At 44.3% G+C, this 22,289-nt stretch overlaps 1 protein-coding gene across 2 annotated transcripts in view; it reads left to right on the top strand.

Moving 5' to 3' along the window:
* ATP8A2 (ATPase phospholipid transporting 8A2) overlaps positions 1 to 22,289 on the top strand; it is a 466,915-nt gene that overhangs the window by 325,709 nt on the left and 118,917 nt on the right. For both annotated transcript variants that reach the window (XM_045567137.1, XM_045567138.1), the window contains 5 exons: positions 2,295 to 2,417; positions 4,375 to 4,453; positions 18,813 to 18,874; positions 19,413 to 19,469; positions 20,902 to 21,009. In XM_045567137.1, coding sequence (XP_045423093.1) covers positions 2,295 to 2,417; positions 4,375 to 4,453; positions 18,813 to 18,874; positions 19,413 to 19,469; positions 20,902 to 21,009 — 429 coding nt within the window. The remainder of the gene's footprint in view (positions 1 to 2,294; positions 2,418 to 4,374; positions 4,454 to 18,812; positions 18,875 to 19,412; positions 19,470 to 20,901; positions 21,010 to 22,289) is intronic.

A 22,289-nucleotide genomic window follows, 5' to 3' on the forward strand; every position in this document is an offset into this window, starting at 1 on the left:
CCAGGTGCCGTGGCTTGTGCCTGTAGTCCCAGCTACTTGGGAAGCTGAGATTGCTTCAGGCCAGGAGTTTGAGACCAGCCTGGACAATGTAGCAACACTCCATCTCAAAAAATAAATTAATTAAAATAAACATTAAAAGCTTTTATATAGTAAAAGAAACCATTTAAAAAGCCAATAGACAGTGCATTTTGGACAAAATTCTATAGCAGAGTTGATATTTGTTATACTCAAAGAACTCAGAAAGGAGATGAACCCTAGGTAGAAAATGGACCAAAGACCTGACTAGACATTTCACAGAATTGCAGATCCAAATGGCTGTGTGTGTGTGTGTGTGTGTGTGTGTGTATACATACATATATGTCAAATATGTGAAAAATTGCTGAAACACTCTGGTAGTTGGGAAATGTAATTTTTAAAAATAAGAATTAGTATCTTTACTTTTTCAGACTGGAGAATATTCAAAGACCACTAAAACAACCACTGCTGGTAGGGACACAGGGAAGAGTTCAGTGTGGTCTTTTGCAAGGAGAGAAGAAAAAGATTGAAACCTTTTTTGAAAGCGACCAGGCAGCATCGAGTAAAATAAAAAATACAACCAGCCTCCTGCTGGGCCTCCTTTCCATAGAAATAAAAGAAAAAGTATGTATGTTATGATATTTTGTAGGTGTTTGTTACATAATGTTTGTGGTAGCAAAGAGCTGAAAATACAATAAATGCCTGTCAAGTGGGTAAATGACTAAAAAATGACAGTAGGTCCATACTATGAATTATTAGGTGAGCATTAAAAAGACCACATTAGCATCAAACCCAAGGGACTTGGAGAGCTTTCTGTGATGTATGTTTAGCAAGAAAAGTATGATGAAGAAAAATGTGCAGGCCGGGCGCGGTGGCTCATGCCTGTAATCCTAGCACTCTGGGAGGCCGAGGCGGGTGGATCGCTCGAGGTCAGGAGTTCGAGACCAGCCTGAGCGAGACCCCATCTCTACTAAAAATAGAAATAAATTATCTGGACAACTAAAAATATATATAGAAAAAATTAGGCGGGCATGGTGGCGCATGCCTGTAGTCCCAGCTACTCGGGAGGCTGAGGCAGTAGGATCACTTAAGCCCAGGAGTCTGAGGCTGCTGTGAGCTAGGCTGATGCCACGGCACTCACTCTAGCCAGGGCAACAAAGTGACACTCTGTCTCAAAAAAAAAAAAAAAGAAAGAAAAAGAAAAATGTGTATAATGTCCGCTTTTTGTAAAACAAATCATGATCCCTAAACTGTGTGTGTGTTTGTGCGTGCACTCTCGCACACGCTTGCCTAGTGTGCTGAAGGCAGTGTGGAGAATACGTAGAGCTTACTGGCTTCATCGTAACCCAGAGATGAAGGACAGAGGAGGATTTGAAGTGGGAAGAAATAGAAATTCAAGTAAAAAGAGAAAAAAGCAGCATACCCAGATGCTAAGTCTACGTAATAGCCTCCCGTAAGCTTTGTTCAACACTTCTAACCATGCTCGCCGATGCCTCGGAGCTTTGTACGGGTGCTCCTCTCATGGGGATGCTTCCCGGGGCACCCCTCACCCACACCCCTATCACCCTGCAAAACGCTATGGATCCAACACCTCGCAGGTCACATACTCTGGTGCAGGATTCCTTCATGACTCTGCCTTCTCCTCCTCCATCCTCTCCCCCGTGGGTAAATTTGCAGAGCCCTGTGTTTACGTATTTATCTTTACACCTGTCCCCCACTGCCCCCCCAGCCCCCTCTGCAGTTGATGGAGTTCCTGCAGGTGCAGGACCTGCTTCCTCTCCTCCTTTCTTCTGTGTGTAATCTCTCCATTCCTCGTGCTCATCACAGCACCTAGCCGTAATTCACCCGCAGTGAACATCTACTGCAGGGATAACTGGATGGAGTACATTACACTTCCTGAAATTTGAGTATAAAACCAGGGTGGGAAGTTGTAAAATTGGGCCTCAGCCAGTGCAAACAGAAAACAAAACACTTTGCAAAGCTAAGTGTGGCATGATTCTACATCACCGCCTCTTTTACAAAGGAAAGTAGTTAATTTAACAAAATTTCTTGGTGAACCCATTATCTGTGGTGCTGTTTTTAGTGTTCGGTGCATTCATTTTACTCTGATTAGCATAGACGTGGTCTCTCATTTATTTTCTTTGTCTGGGGAGTTGTGAATCATTGAATCTCAGGCTCGGGCTTGACTGGAAATGAAGTCATCTCTTGGTAGCAGGGAAGCGCTGAAGCTGCGGCAACGTGGAAGGGCGGCTCTCAATGGCTCGTTGTTCTCCCTGCAGATTTTCACTGCTTTGCCGCCCTTCACCCTGGGAATCTTCGAGAGGTCTTGCACTCAGGAGAGCATGCTCAGGTTTCCACAGCTCTACAAAATCACCCAGAACGCCGAAGGCTTCAACACAAAGGTAAACAGGATATGGTCATGGAATTGTCACCTCAAAAAGGCGTAGCCCTGCCTTTTGCTGTTCCACTCCAGTCATCTGCCTGTGCCATAGCTCAAGCTTGAGAGGGAATGTTTGAGAAGCCCCGACTCCCCCTCCACACACAGCAAGCCCAGTGAATTAGAGGTGGCTTCTGGAGTGACATGTCCTCATTGCATGGAGTGCATCTTTAAGTTCCAGTTTGCTGAGTCCTCCCCACTCCTCCCTAAGCCTCTGATGTCAGCGCGGCCAGCAGCACCCAGGGCCCAGGGCCCTCAGGATCAGCCGGCAGAGCCCGTCTTACGCCTTCACACAGCCCCACGTGGAGGCCGCTGGGAGCTTGCCTGACTGATGCCGGGTTTTCATTTAGCTAGATACGAACCCAAAAGTTAAGTGAGTCATGGGTTCTTGGGGTTTTTTTCCAGACCACAGACTCAGAGAGGATACAGGAGAGGTGTGGGTAATCCTGAGAAGCCCAAGCAGAAGCCGGGTTGGGTGTTAAAGGGATTGCACAGTCTGGAAAGAGGCTCTGTCATGCAGGGGACAGTCGTGGCTGAGAGTGGCAGAGCAGCCAGGTACACCTGCCCGACAGGCAGCTGTGTGCCCGGCCCGCAGGGGGTGAGATGTGAGCATGGCCCTGTCTCTGTCTTAGATTGTCGTGCAGGTGGGATTCAGAAGTTCAGACGGAGGCCACTTGGCCAGCGCAGCTACAGTGCTGTGTGCGGGGGTGTTTGCTCTTGGCGTGGGTGGCCACAGACCCTAGTGAGGGTGAATCAGCCCTTCCCTGTCCAGGCCTCAGCGAGACAGCCGCCTCCACAGGCTTCTCTTCTGAGCCAGGTGTTACGGACAGGCGACCTTCACAGCTGCCTGGTTCTGAGAGGGCGTGAGAGGCATGTCCAAGACTAGAAAATAAAAGGGATCCTGTCTGGTTTGCTGTGGTTCTATGAATGGGAAAATCAGACCCATTTCCTCTGCATTATTTACATAAATTAAATCTGTTCTCTATGGAGTTTGAATTCCAAGGCTATTTGAGGTGGGAAGGAGTAGGGAATGGACCCCAGGCAAAGGTGAAAGAGCTGAGAGTACCCCAAAACTTTTTTCAGGTACTTTAAAATTTTTCTTTTTCTTTTTGGTAGAGAGGTCAGGGAAAGAGTGGTGCAAAATGGATATTTAAAATGGTGGGGGGTGAATCCCATTGTCTTATAATAACGTTCTTCATTGTTTTCTGTTGTCCCACCACTACTTAGGATCAAACTATGTGACAATTCCCAGAACAACTGGTGGAGTTTTATATACATTTAATCTGGCTTTAATAGTTCTGTCATCTCAGTAGTTAAAAAGATGATTGAAATGCATTAATGAAACTAAAGTTTAGGATAAACCAAACTTTGTGTTCTTTTGGTTGACCTTTCAAGTATTAAGGAGAATTTTCAGATGTGTATAATATTAACTAAAAACCCAAAAATTAAAGAAAAGTGGAATGAGAGAGATTTAAAGGAATAAGACAAAAGAGAATTCCATAGGAATTTACAAGTAAATTTTTTTTAATGCTTTCAAAAGTACATAGTTCTAGTCTGTTATTAACAATTTTGACCTAATGCCCTTTTTCTGGATGGTTATAAAATGTCCCAATTACAGTGCTAAAGAAAACTGGTCACCACTCCTCTTTCAGATGTGAATAGATTGTGTGTTGGTCTACATAAACGTGAATATATACTTAGGTCTTTGTGCTAAAGTAATATTATCTGGAGATAGTCCAGTCTTTTGTATGTAAAAATTAAGAAACAAGGTTTTTTTTTCCCTCCCAAATTTGAGAATGATCTGCTGCTGGTGGTAGCGTGCAGCAGGCTGCCAGGATCCTTCACAATGTGGCGTTTGTTGAGCTACACAGAGGTCAAGAGTTTTGGGCAGCTCCTGATTCCTTTGGTTTGTTTTCCCGTAGGTGTTCTGGGGTCACTGCATCAACGCCTTGGTCCACTCCCTCATCCTCTTCTGGTTTCCCATGAAAGCGCTGGAGCATGGTAACGGCTTTATGATTGCAACTGTCGACAAGTAGCTTTGCAGCTCCCCTGGTGCCAATGTGTTCACAATTTTTTTTCCAGTTCTGTAGAAGGAAGGATCACAAAAACACAATTTAGAGGGAAGCTGTACCTAAAATCTAATGAGAGCTAGTTCCAGGTTTACAGCTAGTAGGTTTCATCGACCCTGGCTTTGAGAACCCACTTTCCTTCCAGTTGACTGGATAGTCTGAATAGCAAGAATTCAAAACTCAATTTTTAATAACTGTTTGAGTCAGGGATCTTGAAGAGAAGAACTGTGCTATAATGAAAAGTCAATGCCTCTTGTCCGTGAGCTTGAAAGTCTCTGTTAATTACTTGGGCTTTCATTTCCAAGCCTTCCGTACCCATATGCAGAGTAATTCAGATCTTGTAAGAGTTCAGTTTTATTCCTAGTTTTTCTGAAAGAGTTTCATTTCCTTGATGTACGCCTTTTGAAGTCATAGTTTTTCTGAGGATGGATTCTCCAGATTGGTTTTAGTCTTTCTCTACGGCTAGAAAAGGATGTCTGAGAACTGTGGGGCTCCATGTTTCTTTACACTTCTTAACGCATCCTAAGCGTGGCCTCCTAAAGAGGCATCTCTGTAGTCTCAGAAAATGAACATGTATCATGAGAATGCTACTCTTTCATCCTTCTCAAATAGTAATAATCCCCCTGGGAAAAATTACTCCAAATGTTGACTAGACAAGGCCTTTTATTGTTCAGAGAACCAAAGAATATAAAGTTTCCAAGCATCTTTGTTTCTGTGTCACAGTGTTTTATGCTTCAAACAGAAATGATTCATCCCCGCTGATACTCTTTAACCTATTAAATACCGACAGTTAGAAAAAGTGCATGCACAACCAATTCCTTGTGCCCTATGACCCATCCTTTCAATTTCATCAGAACTCCTTTTCCTTCCAGGGCCCCTAATCAGAGAATTAAATTTTCTGCTTCTAGCCCCAGACCCCAAAAATGAACATTCTAGTGAAATCATTTTCTTTTAACTTTAAACCTTTCTTGTGATTTATCTTTACTCATGGTGGAATTAACTTGTTTTAAAATGGTTTGTGAGTAAGGGTGGTTTACAAGTATGAGAGGGTTGTACGTGGTTTTGTTTCAGAAGCGATGATCGTAGCCATCCTGGTGGCAGGCTGGACCTAGGGACGGGAAGCAGTGTGTCTGATGAGCACCGGGGCCATCTGGGCAGTCATCCCTCTAGACCTGCGCCAGGCTGTGTACTTGGGAAGAAAGAGCGAATGGCATGGACTGGACACGAGTGCTACCTGCAGACCCCTGCCCTTCTTGTCTAGACATCCTCCTGCGTTCCTAACTCAGCAGTGTTTGCCTTTGGACTCTCAGAGGTTTTACAAGACTACCATTTACTTGCTTCAAAAGGAATTAATGTGGCCCCTCTACAGTAGAGACAAAGGCTTTCTAATCCTGGAGTTAATGACCATGTGCTTTGAGTTTGTCGCTCCTAGTTTATCGTGGAATTGTTATAGTTTGCCTAGATTCCATCGTGTAAATCCATTCATTCACCTAATGTGCTATATATAATATTTAAAAGGGAGTAAACTTCCAACGGTTGCTAACTTACCTAAAGGATAATGCCAAGTTTGGTTCTACCATCCTTACCTGCTGCCCCACATTTGGCAAATTGCCTAGTGACCAGCCAATAGGGTGATTTTTTTCCCCTTTTTATTATGATCACCAGGACGATCAGTGTCACTGTTTCATTGTGTTTATCGAGCCTTCAGCATAGGGGTTTTTCTTTCAGTTGTGTTGCAAACAACAGCCTATTGAATGAAGCCGTTTCAGGTGAAATTGCAAATATTAAGTGTATTGGTGTAGAACAACAGAAGACCATTGGTGTTCTTGTTCATTAGTTGACTTCCTGTAACAAATCGAATGAATATTTTAGAATTAATTTCTAAATTCTCACAATTAGTACAGAGCAAAAATTATTACATTATTGCTCACTAACTTTATGCATTCATGTAATATTTATGCCCAAAACACTGTGGTAGAGTCTAAGGGTAATGAGTAAACATATCAGTGTGGGTCCCAACTTCAGAGCGTCTGCAGTCTGGCAAGGGAGATTGGATTTTATATGAGTCTGTTTTGTGCCACGATAACAGAACGCCACAGACTGGATAATCTATAATGAAGGGAAATGGATTTGGTTCACGGCTCTGGAGGCTGGGACTTCCAGGATCGTGGATCTGGCATCTTGTTAGGGCCTATTGGCTGTGTCATCCTGTGGTGAGAGGCGTCACCCCTCCTCCCCCTTCCCTGTCCTCCTGGCAACTGTTGATCAGAACCCGTCTCCACCCCTTGCCAGCACCCTGTGTCCTGGCTGGAAAGGGGGCAAAGGTGTGAGGAGGGGCAGACCACGCACACCTGGAGGGACGTTTTCTCAGTGAAGGGTTGGAGGTGGGAGAGCTACGTGTTGGGATTTTCTGTGAAGAAGATGAACTGCCCTGGAGAGAAACACACAGGATTTGGCGAGAGTGTTGGCTGGTTTTGTCTTTTATGATGTATGTACCCCAAGGTGTATGTGGGTAGCAGGGAGCAAGTGGTGGAAATCAAGAAAGATTGTGACGTTCCAGAGGGCCGGTGTGTCGGCTGATTGGATTACCCGTATACGTGTGCTGATGTACTGTCTTAAGTACAAGTGAGTTCTTATTACACCCTGAATTGCCGTTTAGAAGGATGTATCTGCTCCACCCACAAAGAGGCATGGGAACATGTGCCAATCTGAAACAAACTGCAGCACTTTCAAAGCCCATGGGACCCTGGTCTAACCGAAGAGCACCTCCAGGCCTTCCCCTACCCGCCAGGTGCGGCCTGCGGCCGTCCGATGCCTGCCGAGACCCTGAGCCCTGAGACAGCGCTGCTTGACCAGGGCTTAGGTCCCTACGGTAGCTTCGTCTACCCATTCGACACTGTGTGGATGAGTGAGTCTTACTAGAAAGTTCTCTCTCCACTATCCATGTAGAGAGGCTCAGGCACATATCAGCGCTGTTCACTTTGAGCAAGGCGACGTAACTATTGGGAAGAAATACATTTGAGAAGGTGTGGGTACATTGTTCATTCCCTAGAATGCTTCCAGGAATTTCACTTTGCTTATTTTTGTGTGGTTTTGGAGAGACTTTTCAAAGCACTCCTTTGCTGATGGCATTTGTGATGATTCATTTCAAGTTTCAAAATAAAGTTTTCCACTCAAGCAGTTCAGTAAATCAGATTTCTTCCAACCATCACAACCTTACGCTTGCTCCCAGGGTCTGCCAGCAGCTCCCACCCTTTGATGTGAAAAGTGATTTCTAAGTCGAAACCATAATGTCACCTTCACAGGACCAAGTTCCTCAGAAGCCCGGGTGTCAGCCACACTCAAGTTTCCCACTGGTGTGTCCAGTTGGCATAACTGAGCAACCCTCCGGAATGTGGTTATTGGCAAAAGAACGTAAAATCAGTTTTGATTTTATAAAAGGAAATTTTCAGATTTTTCTTGATGGCATTTATGAGGGCAGTGATAGGAAAGAGAATATACTTACCAGCAGAAAAAGTTCCCTAAAAAATGTGTTCTTGATTCCCCAGAGTCCACACCATGGAAACAATTCCCTCACCTTTTAGGAAGAAAAAGTACCATATGGATACTTATGTGTAGGCACTAATTCAGCTACAGGCCCCTCAACATTTTTGGAGAAGACTATTTTATACTTTTTGATAAATGTGCTACCATAAGATCAGGCATGTTTTATATACTGAAACAATAGTGCACATGTATAAAATAAAACTTAGCATACTTCTCTCTGCCCATGGCACTGTTGGGTCTTATTAGCTTACGTGGGTGTTTTAGATCATGTAAATCCTAATGACTTGCATTGTTTCACATTGAGCTAAATTTGGGCAAGACTGCTAGTGTTCTCTAAGATCGCGACGTCCTAAACTCAATTACTCACACAGAAAGAAGATGACAAATGAGTATGCTGTGTGTGCCAGGCTCCCGCCGGGTTCCAGGGATGCAGTATGTACGTGACAGACAAGCTCCCTGCCCTCGTGGAGCCTACACCTAGAGAAGGCAGGACTTGAACAAGAAGTGTTACCAAAGCGAAGGTCAAGATCAAATGGAAAACCACCCAGGAAAACCACCCTTGGCTGGGCTTTAAGGACTGGTTCCCAGAGGATGTGGCAACAGAGTTGATGGATGAGTAGAAGTGAGCTAGGAAAAGAACACAGAGGGAAGTTTGGGGTTGAGGGAACAGCATGGAGTGAGGAAGTGGTTCCAAGTCAGAGAAGGCATATGTAGGGGGCTGAGCGAGAGGGTTAGGGGCGGATTGTGGGACACAGAGTGCCTTGGGATGATGAGGGTGGAGACAGAGAGGCCAGACCATCCTTTTGGTGTGTAAGTGTAAGGGAGCCATTGACAGGCTCTAACCAGGAGCCACATGATCTGGTTGCTTTTACTGCCCACTCTGGCATGGACGAGTGCCGGAGTCCGGCTGGCGAGCTGTGGCATGGTCTCGTGCAGTGATGATGATGGTAGAGAGAAGTGGGTGGATTGGAGGTAGAACTGGAAGGATCTAGTACTGGATTAATCAGTACTCCCCTACTGTACCTGATTGTTCCGTGTTTTAAACCTGTCAGGAGAATGTGGTTTTGCAGCCACAAAGGCCAACAAAATACTGTATTTTAAAGTAAGACAAGTGAAACAATACACTGGCGCTTTGTTCCCCTTTAAAAGCCACTGACAGTACTGTGTACAGTTCAGAAAAAGTCTAAAATAAATTAAAAAGATTCCAAGATGGGCATTAAATGCTAAAGAGCACAGAAAAGAGGGTAGTGGCCTCTGGCGTATGGGAAAACCTATAGAGAGGACAGAGTGTGACAGAAGTTCATGACGTCCTGATGCATATAAATGAAGTAAATGGAACTTGCTGCCTAAGAACTAGAAAGAGAACATTCTGGACAGTTTTTAGATTTACACAAATGAAGCTACAGCTCATAAATCTAAGTGACTGGTTACTAACCCAGCCATAATATGTTTAAAATATAACCAGGTTTCCAAATTCAAATGCAATTTTTTTTTCAGTTTTGGTTTGCTTGAAATGCAGTAATGAACTGCTGCTGTGAAGGCTGGACTTGAGCAATTGCTTTTCTGTGTAATGAAACGTATGAGGCGTTCTGCCTCCTACGTCCTGCGACACAGAATTGGGCTGGAAGGGCCGTTGTTTTCATTCAGTTAAATATTTTGTATGTTTCAATGTCTCTTTTAGTAAACTCTGTGTTACATGCATTTTAAACAGTTTGGCGCAATGTTGTAAGAAGTGTGAGGCAGAGTCCTCGATTACACCCTGGGAGGATGTTGAATCGATCGAGGTGTCTTTGCTAGGGAATCTCGGGGGCTCCATCCAGGAAGGATTTATTTCTCACCCATGTCACTGTCCAGTGGATGAGTGCTTCCTTGATGGGTATTGACTATATTTTTCTTATTTTCCATATTCTCGATGCTCTGGCATATGGGGCCTTGATTCTAGAAGACTGCCCCCGCCAGGGCTAGCTAACTCCTAAAGACAGCAAAGGATGCCTCCGTGTGCACCTCTGATACACAGCAGCGGAGCCAGAGCCCCCACCCCCAGCCACATCCTTCACTGCACTCTCACCCACACCCCAAGCCAGCATTCCCATTGCCCTTTGTCACACCAGAGGCCTGGACACAGGGGACCCACCCCCATAGCCCAGAGCCTGCCAGAGTTACTCAGATTATCCAACCCTAAATTTGCCCAGCATACCTTCCCTGCCTCACCCATGCCTTCCTGCGAGACCCCCGTGCAGGCTCTGGGCCCACCCTGGCACCTCCCCGTGTGGCCCTGCGTGGCATGCCATGCCTCCTGTTAGGGTCTTACAGACCTTAATCCTCTTCCATCGTGACAGTCCTGTCCATGTCTGCTGTCTTACCATACCTGACTAAAATACGCCTGGTCCGTTTCAACACAGTGGGGCTCCGTTAGGCACCCTCAGCCTCAACTCTGGGAGGGGAGAGAGATCATTTGCCCTTAGCCGTGTCTGGCAGGAAAGGATCCATTATCTGCTCACATCTGACTGGCAAGAACTGGTCTCAGGGCCCACCTGGCGCAGTGGGCTAGGGAATGTCACTTAGGCCTGCACCCAGACATAAGAAACATGTGGTGGCCTTGCCGGGTGACTGTGTTGGCATTGGCAATCAGGTTTACTTTGCATCATTTTTACTTCCTTTTCCAAATCTAAACAAAAGCAAAAAAAGAGAAAAATTGAAATTTGAGTTTCATGTCCTTAGCTTTATCCAGCAGAAATGGCAACAGTGAGGAGAAAATCCAGCGAAAGGTTTACATAACCAGGAACTTGACCCAGCCGTGCTGGTTACAAATGTAATTATAATCACTAACACTTGTATAAACCCTACCCTGCATAAAGCACCCTCCAGGATCTTATGCCACCCTTTACAGAGAAAGGAAAAAATAATTTTTCTCTCCATGAATTTGTAATGTTGGAAGCCAAAAGAAGAGTTTCAATTATAGTACAGGCATGAGCAGGTAAGGGTCTCTAGGTTTATTTGTAAATTAATTATCTGAAACTTGGACTGCATCTTCATGCTTGCTACGAGTCTGGTCGTGGCTGGTCGGTGTGCGCCGCCTCTGAGCCCTGGAGCCTCACGGGGCCCGGAGAGAGAGCTGGCTCAGGAAGGGCTCTGGGATCCAGGCTGCTGTGTTGCAATAGCGTGCCTGGAAGTTCTTGACGTGAAGTGGGGGAGGGAAAGCAAGAGGACCTGGCATCTGCTCTCCAACCGGAAGCTCTTGGCCAGCACCTCGATGTCAAGGGAATGATGCCACTGATGGACTGCGCCCGCTGAGTCCTGCGGGAGGGAGAGGCCTGCGGGGCTCACCCGGGTGTCCCTCTGGCTCTCACCGCGTTTCCAGCAGACACACACCTTCGCCCCTTGTGTCTGCAGGGTCACGAAGCCCTGTCTTTTCTGACCAGGCAGCACTATGCTACATAACTTTGTCTTCAGATTTTGCCTTTTGTCAGAGCTATTTCTGAATACATTTTGTGGTTTAGCTGGGTGGTGATGTAATGTTTCTAATGAGCATTTAATTGAAATGACATCTTAATAAAATGGCATCACCCTAGTCCTTTGGAATATTCTGAAATAAGTTGCTTGATCAGTCCGTCTGTTTAGAAAAGGAGACATACTTTTCTTACAAATTGTGGCTTTTCCCACAAGTATTTTCAAAGAGGTTTTTGCATGCAACATTTTTGGGCTGTTACTACTAATGTGGAGGGCCCCTGTGGTTTTGTCCCAGTTGTTCACAATGGTCTGTTTTAGTGACTATGTTTCCAGACCTCATTTAGCTAATCCTACATTATGTCGGTCCCTGGACCCAACCAGATTTTGCAGATAATATTAAGTCTGAGAGAACAGGCTGGCCTGCTGCCATGGGCCGGTGGATCCTGAAGCCATAACACTGTATTGTTTCTAAGACCGTGTGCTGGCTGTCTGGGACAGGGTTGCTATTTCTCTCATTTTATGACACTTTTCATGTATGTTAGTACATGAAATAATAAGCGTGATATTAGGTTTTACATCACATGCAGTCACAGACTGTTCTAAATGCGACTCAGTGTTTCGTCAAACCCAGCAGGTGAGGAATTTGTCCCCCTCTTTTTCTTTACCCTGTGGAAGTTGTTCCCTGGGTTTTTTGGGACAGGTAATGTCCTCCTCTCTCAGCTCGGCCCTCACCCCAGGGCGGGTCTGATCCTGGATTTGCAGAAGGCTAATTGGTCTCATGGTTCAGGTAAATTCGGCTGTTCTGACGCAGCGGGCAGGCTGATCCTTCTTTTCCCCTGGCTCTTGAAGCCTTTGTGTGCTAATGACGGGTTTCTGGTAGGAAGTGCAGGCTCCACGCTGGCTAAGGTAGGAAAACAAAGGTTTGGTGACGTCACATTTGTCCACATGCACTCTGGATGGATCTCCTTCATAGGAACCTGCTAGAGCCTTGCATGGTTTGACCCCCGCTGACCTCGCTGTCTGGCAGGCATCCCTGTGGCCCCACCACTCCCTCCTCGTTCTGCCCTGGATCCTTCTCCGTGCCTATTGTAGGCTCATCTCCTTTTTGCCTGAAATACCCTTTTCCCTCTCGGCTGCCCCCACCCCCACCCCCAAATATCCACCTATGCTCCCCCATGCTGCTTTCTCTGAAATAATGTCCTCACCGTGGTTTACACAGGTATCGGATAAATACTGTTCTAAAGGCTGGTTTGGGGAACTCAACTATTTACATGGGTTTTGGGGAGCTTTTGCCCCCCTTTCAAAAAATTTACTTGAAATTTTAAGTATCTAACTACAATAAAGACAGCGAAATGACAGGGAAGATGTTTTTCTGAGAAGAGTGGTAGGATCATAACAGCGCTGTTAGATTAAGCAGAGTGGGAAGGAGTATTTTGTCAGCAACATGATTCGGGATACACTGGGCAATCAAAGTGGGCTTTTCCAGCCGTGAGTTGTCAGCAGGCTGGAGCTTGCCAGTATGTTCAGCCACAAACGCCTTCATTGGACCTCTGTTCCATCCTCCGGGAGCAGCCTATTAGCAGGTTTTAACAAGGCTTGATGCCCACAGGTGTTTGCCTCTAAAGCTGCTGAAATACAACCATCTATTCCACGGGGACTGTCCCCACAGGGTGTGCAGGGCGGTGACTGTGACTTGTTGGGAGGATGCTATCTTTTCAGGGGCTCTGGCCAGTCCCAGAATCTCATCTTGGTTTGAGAGTTTTTCATCCAAAGGAATAAATTATTTCCAAATGGCATTAGCTTTGACTGGGGAAGGAGATACTCCTCCCTAAGCTGAAAACTGATGCAATGTTGTGACCCCTCCCAGATGATGAACTGAAATAATATTAGGTTTGTCTTATCTTCATGAAAGTTTAATGCTCAAATTACCTGAAGTGTAAACATTTTATTAAATGCCAGTAGCGTTCACTCTCATGACAAGTTAGAAATTAATGCATTGTGAACCTCTAGAAGCTGCAGTTGGAAAATGTCCTTTAGTTTGTCTATTTCTTCGGTTCACGCCAAATTGCCAGCTCTGTGTTCAGTAGCCTTATGGCCCCTCTCCGTGCATGTGCTCTATTCGAAGTTAACATTCAGTCCCAGAGTGATCAAAAAGTTCGTGCCCTCGTAAAGGCCAAACAGCTCTCTGAACTGCGTCACCTGGTGCTAAATAAAGCCTCACCTGTTTCTCCTGATCTGGTGGATGAGTGTGTCACGCCCCACTCACCTCCTGGCCCAACTAGGGAGAGCAGAGTGGGTCCTCCCTACTTATTCCGGCTCCTCCTCTTCCTTTCCTCTAAGCCAGGGATTCTCGGCGTGGTTGATTTTGCCCCCAGAGGGTGTTTGGCAACGTCTGCAGGTATTTTTGGTTGTCACAACTAAGGTGAGTGCCCCTGACATCTAATGGGTAGAGTCCAGGGACTGTGCCAAACAGGCTGTTAGTCACAGGACGGCTCCCACAGCAAAGAAGTATCTGGCCCAGAATGTCAGTAGTGCGGAGGCTGAAAGCCGGGCTGATGAAATGCCCCCACAATAAAGGTCGGGTCTCAGGGGCTTCCTGCTGCTCCCCTGAATTCTTCACTGTGTGTATTTCGCTTTGAGGTATACAGTTCTGTCACATGAATCTAATTTTATGTCCACCTCAGTTTTCTTCTAGAAATTTCCTTCCCGTCAGGTGTTGGCGTTTTAAATGAGTACTTCTCGGTCTAATTATTTTTCCCCTTAAAGTTGTCTCCTTTCATTTTGGGGGCTCTTTTTCTAACTCAGTTAATGAAAACAAGCTCTTATTTCCAAAAGTTACAGTTTCTTACTAATGATGTGATCTTGGACCTGTTATTTCACTTCTCTTTGCTGTAGCAGTTTCCTCATCTGAAATATGTGGATAATAATACTATTTCATAAGGTTGTTACAGTATTAAAGGAGATAATACATGCAAAGTGCTTAAAACCGTGCCTGCCATGTAGGAAGTGCTTCAATAAGGTATATATTTTCAACACAGATTTTCTTGAAATGTCTAACAATTTTCTGTTTATGTGTATGTCTATAAAATACGAAATACATTCTAAGACCTCCATATTAGACAACTGCTTTGTATGTCTAATATCTTTTAGCCCATGAATCAACCGACATTGGAAATTTTGGTATTAAAAGGAAATTTTAAAAGTTGTCAAAACCAGAACTGCAAACTTTGATTTCCAGCTTAGTCTCCCATCCCTTCTAACTCTCCCATCTGGTCAGAGTTTTCTCTAGGCTCCCTGAGAGCTTAATGCAGGTGGAGCATCAAGGCACAGAGGTCCTTGCTCTTCCCGACTGAAATGGCCGCTCCACATTGACCAGCATGGAGCACAAGATTGGGACCAGGAAATTCCTCCTGAGCTGAGTTGAGGAGAAGGAGGAGGATCTGAGACTCTCAGGTTCCTTCTGCCAGCTCTGTGGGGCTGATCAAGCAGCTAAGAACAGAGACCATAGCCTCTTACCGTTTCCTGTCGGAAAGGAGCCTTAGAGATAATTCAGTCATCATCATCTGCATCTGGTATAAAACCTTCATTTTATGGATGAGGAGTGGAGCCTCAGAACCTGAAACTTTGGAAAACTAAAGGCAGGGCTGGAACAAGAGATCAGGGCTGCAATGGAGTCTTCTAAGTCTCATTACTGGGATTTTCTCCAGTAACCCACCTCCTTCCCTCTACCTCATCTTTCTGATTATCCTTTTATTTCTCTTGGTTCCTGTCTGTTCTTCCTGTCACGAGCTTGATCACTTGGTGCTGAGTTTTCCTGTGCTGCCTTTTAATCCGTGTCCGCACCCACACTAGCAGAAGCAGTGCTCTCTGCTCAGGTGAAAGGCACCGCTGTCTAGCCAGCGCTCAGGCCAGAGACCACGACATCATCCTGGAATCCTCACATTCTTCCCTGCCCGCCATCCAGTCACAAGCAAACGCTATCGTTTCTACCCTCAAAATATTTCCAATTTCTATCGCTTCTTACTGCCTCTGTGCAGCCTCTCCCGCTGGCCCTGCCTTGTCCGGTGGAACCTCTGTGAGGAGGGAGCTGCCCTGCGTCTGCGCTGTCCCGTACGGCAGCCTCTGGCCGCTGTGGCTATGGGGTATTTGAAATGACTGTGGAACTGAATTTTCATAACAGTTTTATTGAGCCATTTATATTCCACACGATTCATCCATTTAAAGTGTACAATTTGCACTCACAGAGTTGTACAACCATCACCAAATCAATTACAGAAAATTTTCCTTGCACCCCAAAAGAAACCCTATACCCACTGATAGTCAATCCCCATTTCTTCCAAACACCCCGCAGTTTCTGGCGACCGCTGATCTGCGTTCTCTCTGTAGATGTACCTGTTCTGGGAGTTTCATACCAATAGAACGGTGCAATACGTGGCCTTCTGTGTCTGGCTCCTTTCACTTGGCATAAGGTTTTCAGGAGTCGTCCATGCTGTGGCGTGTGTCAGCACTTCATTCCTTTCTTACGGCCTAGTAATACTCTACTGTATGGATATAGCACATTTTATTTATCAATTCACCATTGATGGACATTTAGATTATGAATAGACTATTATGGATTGTCATTTTACTTTCTTGCTGGTGCCCTTTGAAGCGTAAAGTTGTTAATTTTGATGAAGTCCAATTCTTCTCCCCTTTTCTTTTGTCAGTGTACTTTCAATGTCGTATCTAAGAAACTATTGCCAAATCCAAGGCTATAAAGATTTACTGCTGTGTTTTATCCTAAGAGCTTTTAAAGTTTTGGTTCTATGATCCATTTTTTATTAAATTTTTATTGTGGTAAAACATAATAGGCTTTGCCATTTTAAACATACAATTCAGAGTCATTAATCATATTCAGAAAGTTGTGCAACCATCACCACTACCTATTTCCAAAAATTTCTCATCACCCCACACTGAAACTCTGTACTCATTAAGCAATAACTCCTCATTCTCCTCTTCCTCCCCAGCCTGTGGTAGAAACTGAATTTCTTTATTGTATTTTATTTTCCTTTAATTAACTGTAAACAACTAAATGCAGCTAGTGGCTACCTAGCTGGACTGCACAGTTCTAACCTCACCAGTATCACCGTCCTACGCAGACGGCTGCAGTCATTTCCAAGATGTCTTTGCATTTACTGTTACTGCATTTATGGTCATCATGAACTACTCTCCAGTGAAAGCTGGACTGTTTCTTTAAGAACGTAAGGCATACCATGTCACTGCCAGCTCAGAATTCTCCAGTGGTTACCTATCACAATTAACAAAGAAATCCAAACCCTTCTCCGTGGGCTGCGTTCATTGGCCCCTCTGATGTCTGCATTCTCTTTCCTCCTCCCAGTGCCTGCAGCTGCACTGGTCTCAGCTGGTCTCACACCGGTCTTTGAGCCCTTCCAGTGCTGCCTGTATCCAGACTCCGGGCTAATTCTCTTCTCTGCCTGAGACACTCACTCTTTAGATAGTCATGTATCTCTCTCATACCATTCAAAAGTGCTCAAATGTCACCTACTCAAAAGGATTTTTCCAGAACTCCGTATCTTAAATAGCAACCCCTGTCTCTGTATTCTATTACTGTACTTTATATTTCCTCATAGCACTTATTACACCAATGTTTTATTGTATGTCTGTTTGTTTATGTTCCGTCTCCTTCACCATAGTGCAAGCTCCATGAAGACAGGGCCCTTCTCTCCCTAGTGCCCGTAAAAGTACTTGGGCATAAAGTAGATTAAGTAAATATTTGTTGAGAACTTAAAAGAATAATGTTGTTCCTTTCAAGGCTATAATCTATGTTAGAAATCAAAGAAATGGTCTTCTGTCTAAACCCCAGTGTTTCTGTCCTGGGGTGTGCCTTTAAAAGTGTTGCCCATGTTATGCAGACAATCTGAGGGCCCTGTAGTTTTGAGTAGCTATTAATATTTGCTAGTGCGTCATCAGTTGCTTGCCTTCTTGAGGTTAATTTAGCTTTTTCCCCTGCTTTTACTTTTCCCCTGCTTCCTTTTCAGAGAAGTCCTGCCAAAGCTCCAGTCTCTCCTCGCCACCTTCCGCCTAAGCTTCGAGCTTGTCCCTTTTTAAGTCGATGGCCACATTCTCTCTCTGTTCTCCTGGGGTGACTGTCACCTTGCCCAGCAGCAAGCGCTCGGTTCAGGGCTGTACCTGATGCAGCCCACGGTGTCACTTTGCTGGTTAATCTTCCCTTCACCTGTCTAGAGTCGGGACAAAGCGTGTGCCCAGGAGCTGGCTCTAGGGACTCACAATTATCCAGTCCCACCACGACTTAACGCTGCTTTAGGAAAAGCAACAGATTGTGGTTCTTTAATAAGAGTGGGATTCTTCAGCAAGCAGATGGGTAAATCATCCAGCACAAATATGTAACAGCTACTGGACTGGAAATTTGACACTAAAATCCCTATCTACCCAGCCCGTGGGCCACAGATCTGTATTTGAGTATTAAAAAGAATAAAAAAGAGGTTGTCACTGTCATCCAAAGAAGCTGTTCTTGATCTTAAAATAGGCTTTGACCCCTCAGGATAAAAACCAGACTTCTCTGAGCAGGACTAACTGACATGAGTTGGATAATTCTATTAACATGCTGCCTTAGTGATTGTTATATACAGTTTAATAGCCATCTTTGAAAAGAAAAAAAAAGAAAAATATATGAAAACTGAAGCTTCAAAATCCTAGTTGTATATTCTAAACATCACTCATTGGATGCTTGTATTTCTTGGTTTATAGACTCCAGGAGTTCATGTAGTTGCAAATGAGAACAAGAGTAGTGAATATCCCCCAAATTTTTTCCCAAGTTCAGTCATTATGAATTGATTTTGTATTCATGTAATTATTGTCTTTCATTGGCCCATAATTCTAATATATCAAAAGTTAAAGATGAATAGTAAATTAACACTTGAAAAAGGTATTATATAATGCTAGCACTTAATAGAGATTAGTATATTGTTATTCCTTTCCTTTTTAAAAATGGATAAAAAGATTTTAATATTTATTAAAATGTAAATTTCAATGCAGATCAAATGGCTGTTTGGTTTTTGGAAGCTTGATTTTATTTGTTTGCTTCATTTGGAGAAAATACAAGATGAAAAAAATTCAGAGTTAGAGAAATAGGCATTAGAATTACAGATGATGCAATTTTGAAATGCCCTTATGTTTTGATAGATGTTTCTAAAGTTCCATTTTTAATATTCTGAATAAAATAGATGGCCATGCCCTGCTTCTTGGAAGTTAATAATAACTTATTTGTTTTGCAGACACTCCACTGGCCAGTGGTCAGGCTACCGACTATTTATTTGTTGGAAATATTGTTTACACGGTAAGTTTATCTGTTTATTGAGCCATTCTTAAATGGTCCACGTGTGTTCTACTTCTCTATACCTTTTATGTAAGGCCTTCCTCATTATTATTATTTATTTCAAATCTTCAAACCATATTTTATAGATTCCTTGAAGTTGGAATGGTTGCGAAATGCCCACTGTATTGTTATGCAGAGTCCGTTTCTAGACAGGTGACGGGCACACTTCCCAGTGCTTCAAATGACCGTTGCGCATCACATCTGCCCTTAAAGGAAAACACTCAGGGAGGTGATTTCTCCCCAATAATCCAGGCTAAGAAAAGGGCAAAACTGTTATTTGTGAGAAGACCATCACTAGAATGAGAGCTTTTCTGGAAGTAAATCTGCCTGTGTGTTTTCTACAAATAACCCCTGGAGAGTTAGCTCACCCATGTGGCACTTTGAAAGTATCGCTTCCGTGGAGGAACTAGCTCTGGAGCGGAGGTGTGGGATTTCTCCTGGAAAATGGAAATAGCTCACTGAGGATAATGTTTTTCCAAACTCTTCTTTCTTTTCACAGTATGTTGTCGTTACTGTGTGTCTGAAAGCTGGTTTGGAGACTACGGCTTGGACTAAAGTAAGTTTTCTCTAGAATTGTTTCTCTATCCAGTATAGGTATTTTTTATGCTATGATTTTTTAAAGCCTTGGAGAAACAATAAGCAACATCTAGCTATCTTATTTTAAATTTTGCATGTAAAAATTGTGGTTTGATCTTTATCAGGGCAAATTTGCAATCCAAAGTTTCTTGGTGATTCATTGGCTCGGCACCTAATTACAGCTCTAAGCTATTAACAATCATCTCATTTCAAATGTATATGCCCATTGTGAGAAAAAACCAAAAGCCATGCATACACACATATGTATACACATGCATGTGGGAAATATAGAAGGACAAAAAATATTTAATTTCCATGATTTTACCACCAAAAGATAATTATTAACACTGCTCTGTAACCTTCCAGACTTTGTTCCGTGTCTGCATGTGTGTGTATTTTTTAATATGATGATACATTATAGAACATAGAGCTTTATAATCTTTTTGTACTTAAAAATATTATCAGGCACATGTTCTATGCCTTAGAATGTAATTCTACAAAATCATTGCTCATGATTTAAGAGTATTAAGTTGTATAGACGTTCCATCATTTATTTCATTGTCTCTTATTTTAGACATTTTGGCTATTTCCAACACTGGAGGATTATGACTAATGCTTCATGTTTATCTCTCTTAGAATGTCATGACCTGGTTGATGTTTAAATATTCTGCTAAGGAAAATGGGGCTGGGGGTGGGAGGTCAGTGTGCAACTGGGACTCCCTCAAGAGACAGAGGCAGTTAATCCAGGTCAGAAGTGAGGGTGACTTAGGCTGGGATGTTAGAGGAAGAGGTACTGAGAGGTGGCCAGAGTCTGGATGTATTTTTGTTTTGTGAAAAGCTAACAGAACTTGCAGATTGATTAGATTGTAGGGTGTGGAATAAAGGAAGAAGTCAGGGATCATCATACAGAGAGGACAAAGGAGAAAAAAATAGCAACTCAGTAGATGCTTAGAGGGGCATTGTTAAGGTGTGATATCCATTCCAGATTTAAAAAAAAAAATCTGCAAAATGAACAGAACAACCAAAGTCTTGAAATGATAAACAAAAACATTTTGTTCTTTTTGTCTGTTCAGCCGCTCTCTTACCGGGTGAACGAGCCCTTGTTCTGTGCAGCCCCAGGTTGGAGCAAATACTTGCCATGGGCTGAGAGGTGCCGGCTGTCACTGTAGGATGGATCTTGGAGGAAAGTCAGCTGTGACAGCAAAAGCATGTTCTTCTACAGGGTAGTTTGGGGCCACTAATCACTTGAAATCATTGTTAAAAATTCTGAGACAAAGGAATTAGAAAAATTGAACTCCCCAATCTTTCCATAAGGACAGGTAGCCTGGGTGTGGGGGCTCTGCAGCGGTGGAGCTCCGGTGAGTCTGCCGAGTGGTGAGAGGCCCCGTCTGAGTGTGTGTTTCCCTCTGCAGTTCAGCCACCTGGCAGTCTGGGGAAGCATGCTGATCTGGCTGGTGTTTTTTGGCATCTACTCAACCATCTGGCCCACGATTCCCATTGCTCCAGATATGAAAGGACAGGTCAGTACTGCTGATTGTCAGTGTGCCCAGTGTGTCTTGTGATAACAGTGTTTTCCACGTGTGGGTGAGCGGCTTTCTGCGTCTTACAACAACCATGAGGAGAGGCTGGTGTTACCTGCTTCCATCAGAATTTATCAGGAGATAAACCAAATCGAAGCATCTCAAAGAGGTTGTCCAGTCCACAGAAGTGGCGTTTGAAAATTGTTTAAAGTTTTGTTTAGAGACAGGGTCTCAGGATGTTGCCCAAGTTGATCTTGAACTCCTGGGCTGGAGCGATCTTCCTGGCCCAACCTCCCAAAGTGCTGGGCTGACAGCATGAGCCACCATGCTGGCCTGAAATTTTAAATATTGTGGAAAATTGTCAACTTAAATCCTCTGACTTACCCAGCATGTCCACATTTCCATAACAAATTGCTGATGTATACGGTTTGTGGCCCTCTAAAAACTGGAGCTGTTCTGGTCATTCGTGTTCCAGTGATTATGTTGATTACATTTTCGATGTTACACTCTGATTAGCTGGTAATTGGTCACCTGTGAAAGATGAATTTAACAATTTGATTAACCGGATCATTGATGAGCCAGAATCTCTCATGGTTCATCTCTTTGAACTGGAGAGGCTGAGATTGGAAGGCCTTTATATTTGTTTGAATATTTTTTTATATTTCCTTTTCTTTTATATTATTTTTATCCAGTGTTTAAGATTGAGCCATCAAAAGTGACAAATTGGTTCATAGAATCCCACAGTATCAGGTGTGCAGAGGAAGGCGCTTGGTAATCTGTGGTCCAAACCGCCTCCATTTGCCAGAGAAGCTGTGCGGGCCCAGGTGTCTCAGCCCACCCCACAGACCCCGCCCTGGGCTCGCCCACAGCCGCTGCCCAGGCCCTGTGCTCAGGGGCCTCTGTGCTCCCGGCAGGGTTGTTCCTCTGCATGGAGTGGAAAGCCACAGTGCGCTGAGCCAGTCTTCCCACTTCTATCCGTTCTCTGGGCTCTCAGTACTCCAGGTTTTCTTCCCAGATAGCCAAAACCCACAACCCAGGCCCACCTGGCCCTACTCCCAGATCCAGGCCGGTGTGTGCACCCTGGGCCCCAGGGACAGCTCTTCACAAGGGCCGTGCGCTGAGATTGATGGTGGTGCTGGTATGTGCACCACGTTTGCAGGAGGGCGTTTGTGCTGGGGACAGAACCAGGGGTGAGAAGGGGAGAACCGTGTGTCAGGCTTCCACTGGTGGTCCCGCCCCAGGAATACATAGTTTAGGGGCGGGCCTGTTCATGGCACACC

Source organism: Lemur catta, chromosome 13, assembly GCF_020740605.2.
Source record: "Lemur catta isolate mLemCat1 chromosome 13, mLemCat1.pri, whole genome shotgun sequence".
Lineage (NCBI taxonomy): Eukaryota > Metazoa > Chordata > Mammalia > Primates > Lemuridae > Lemur > Lemur catta.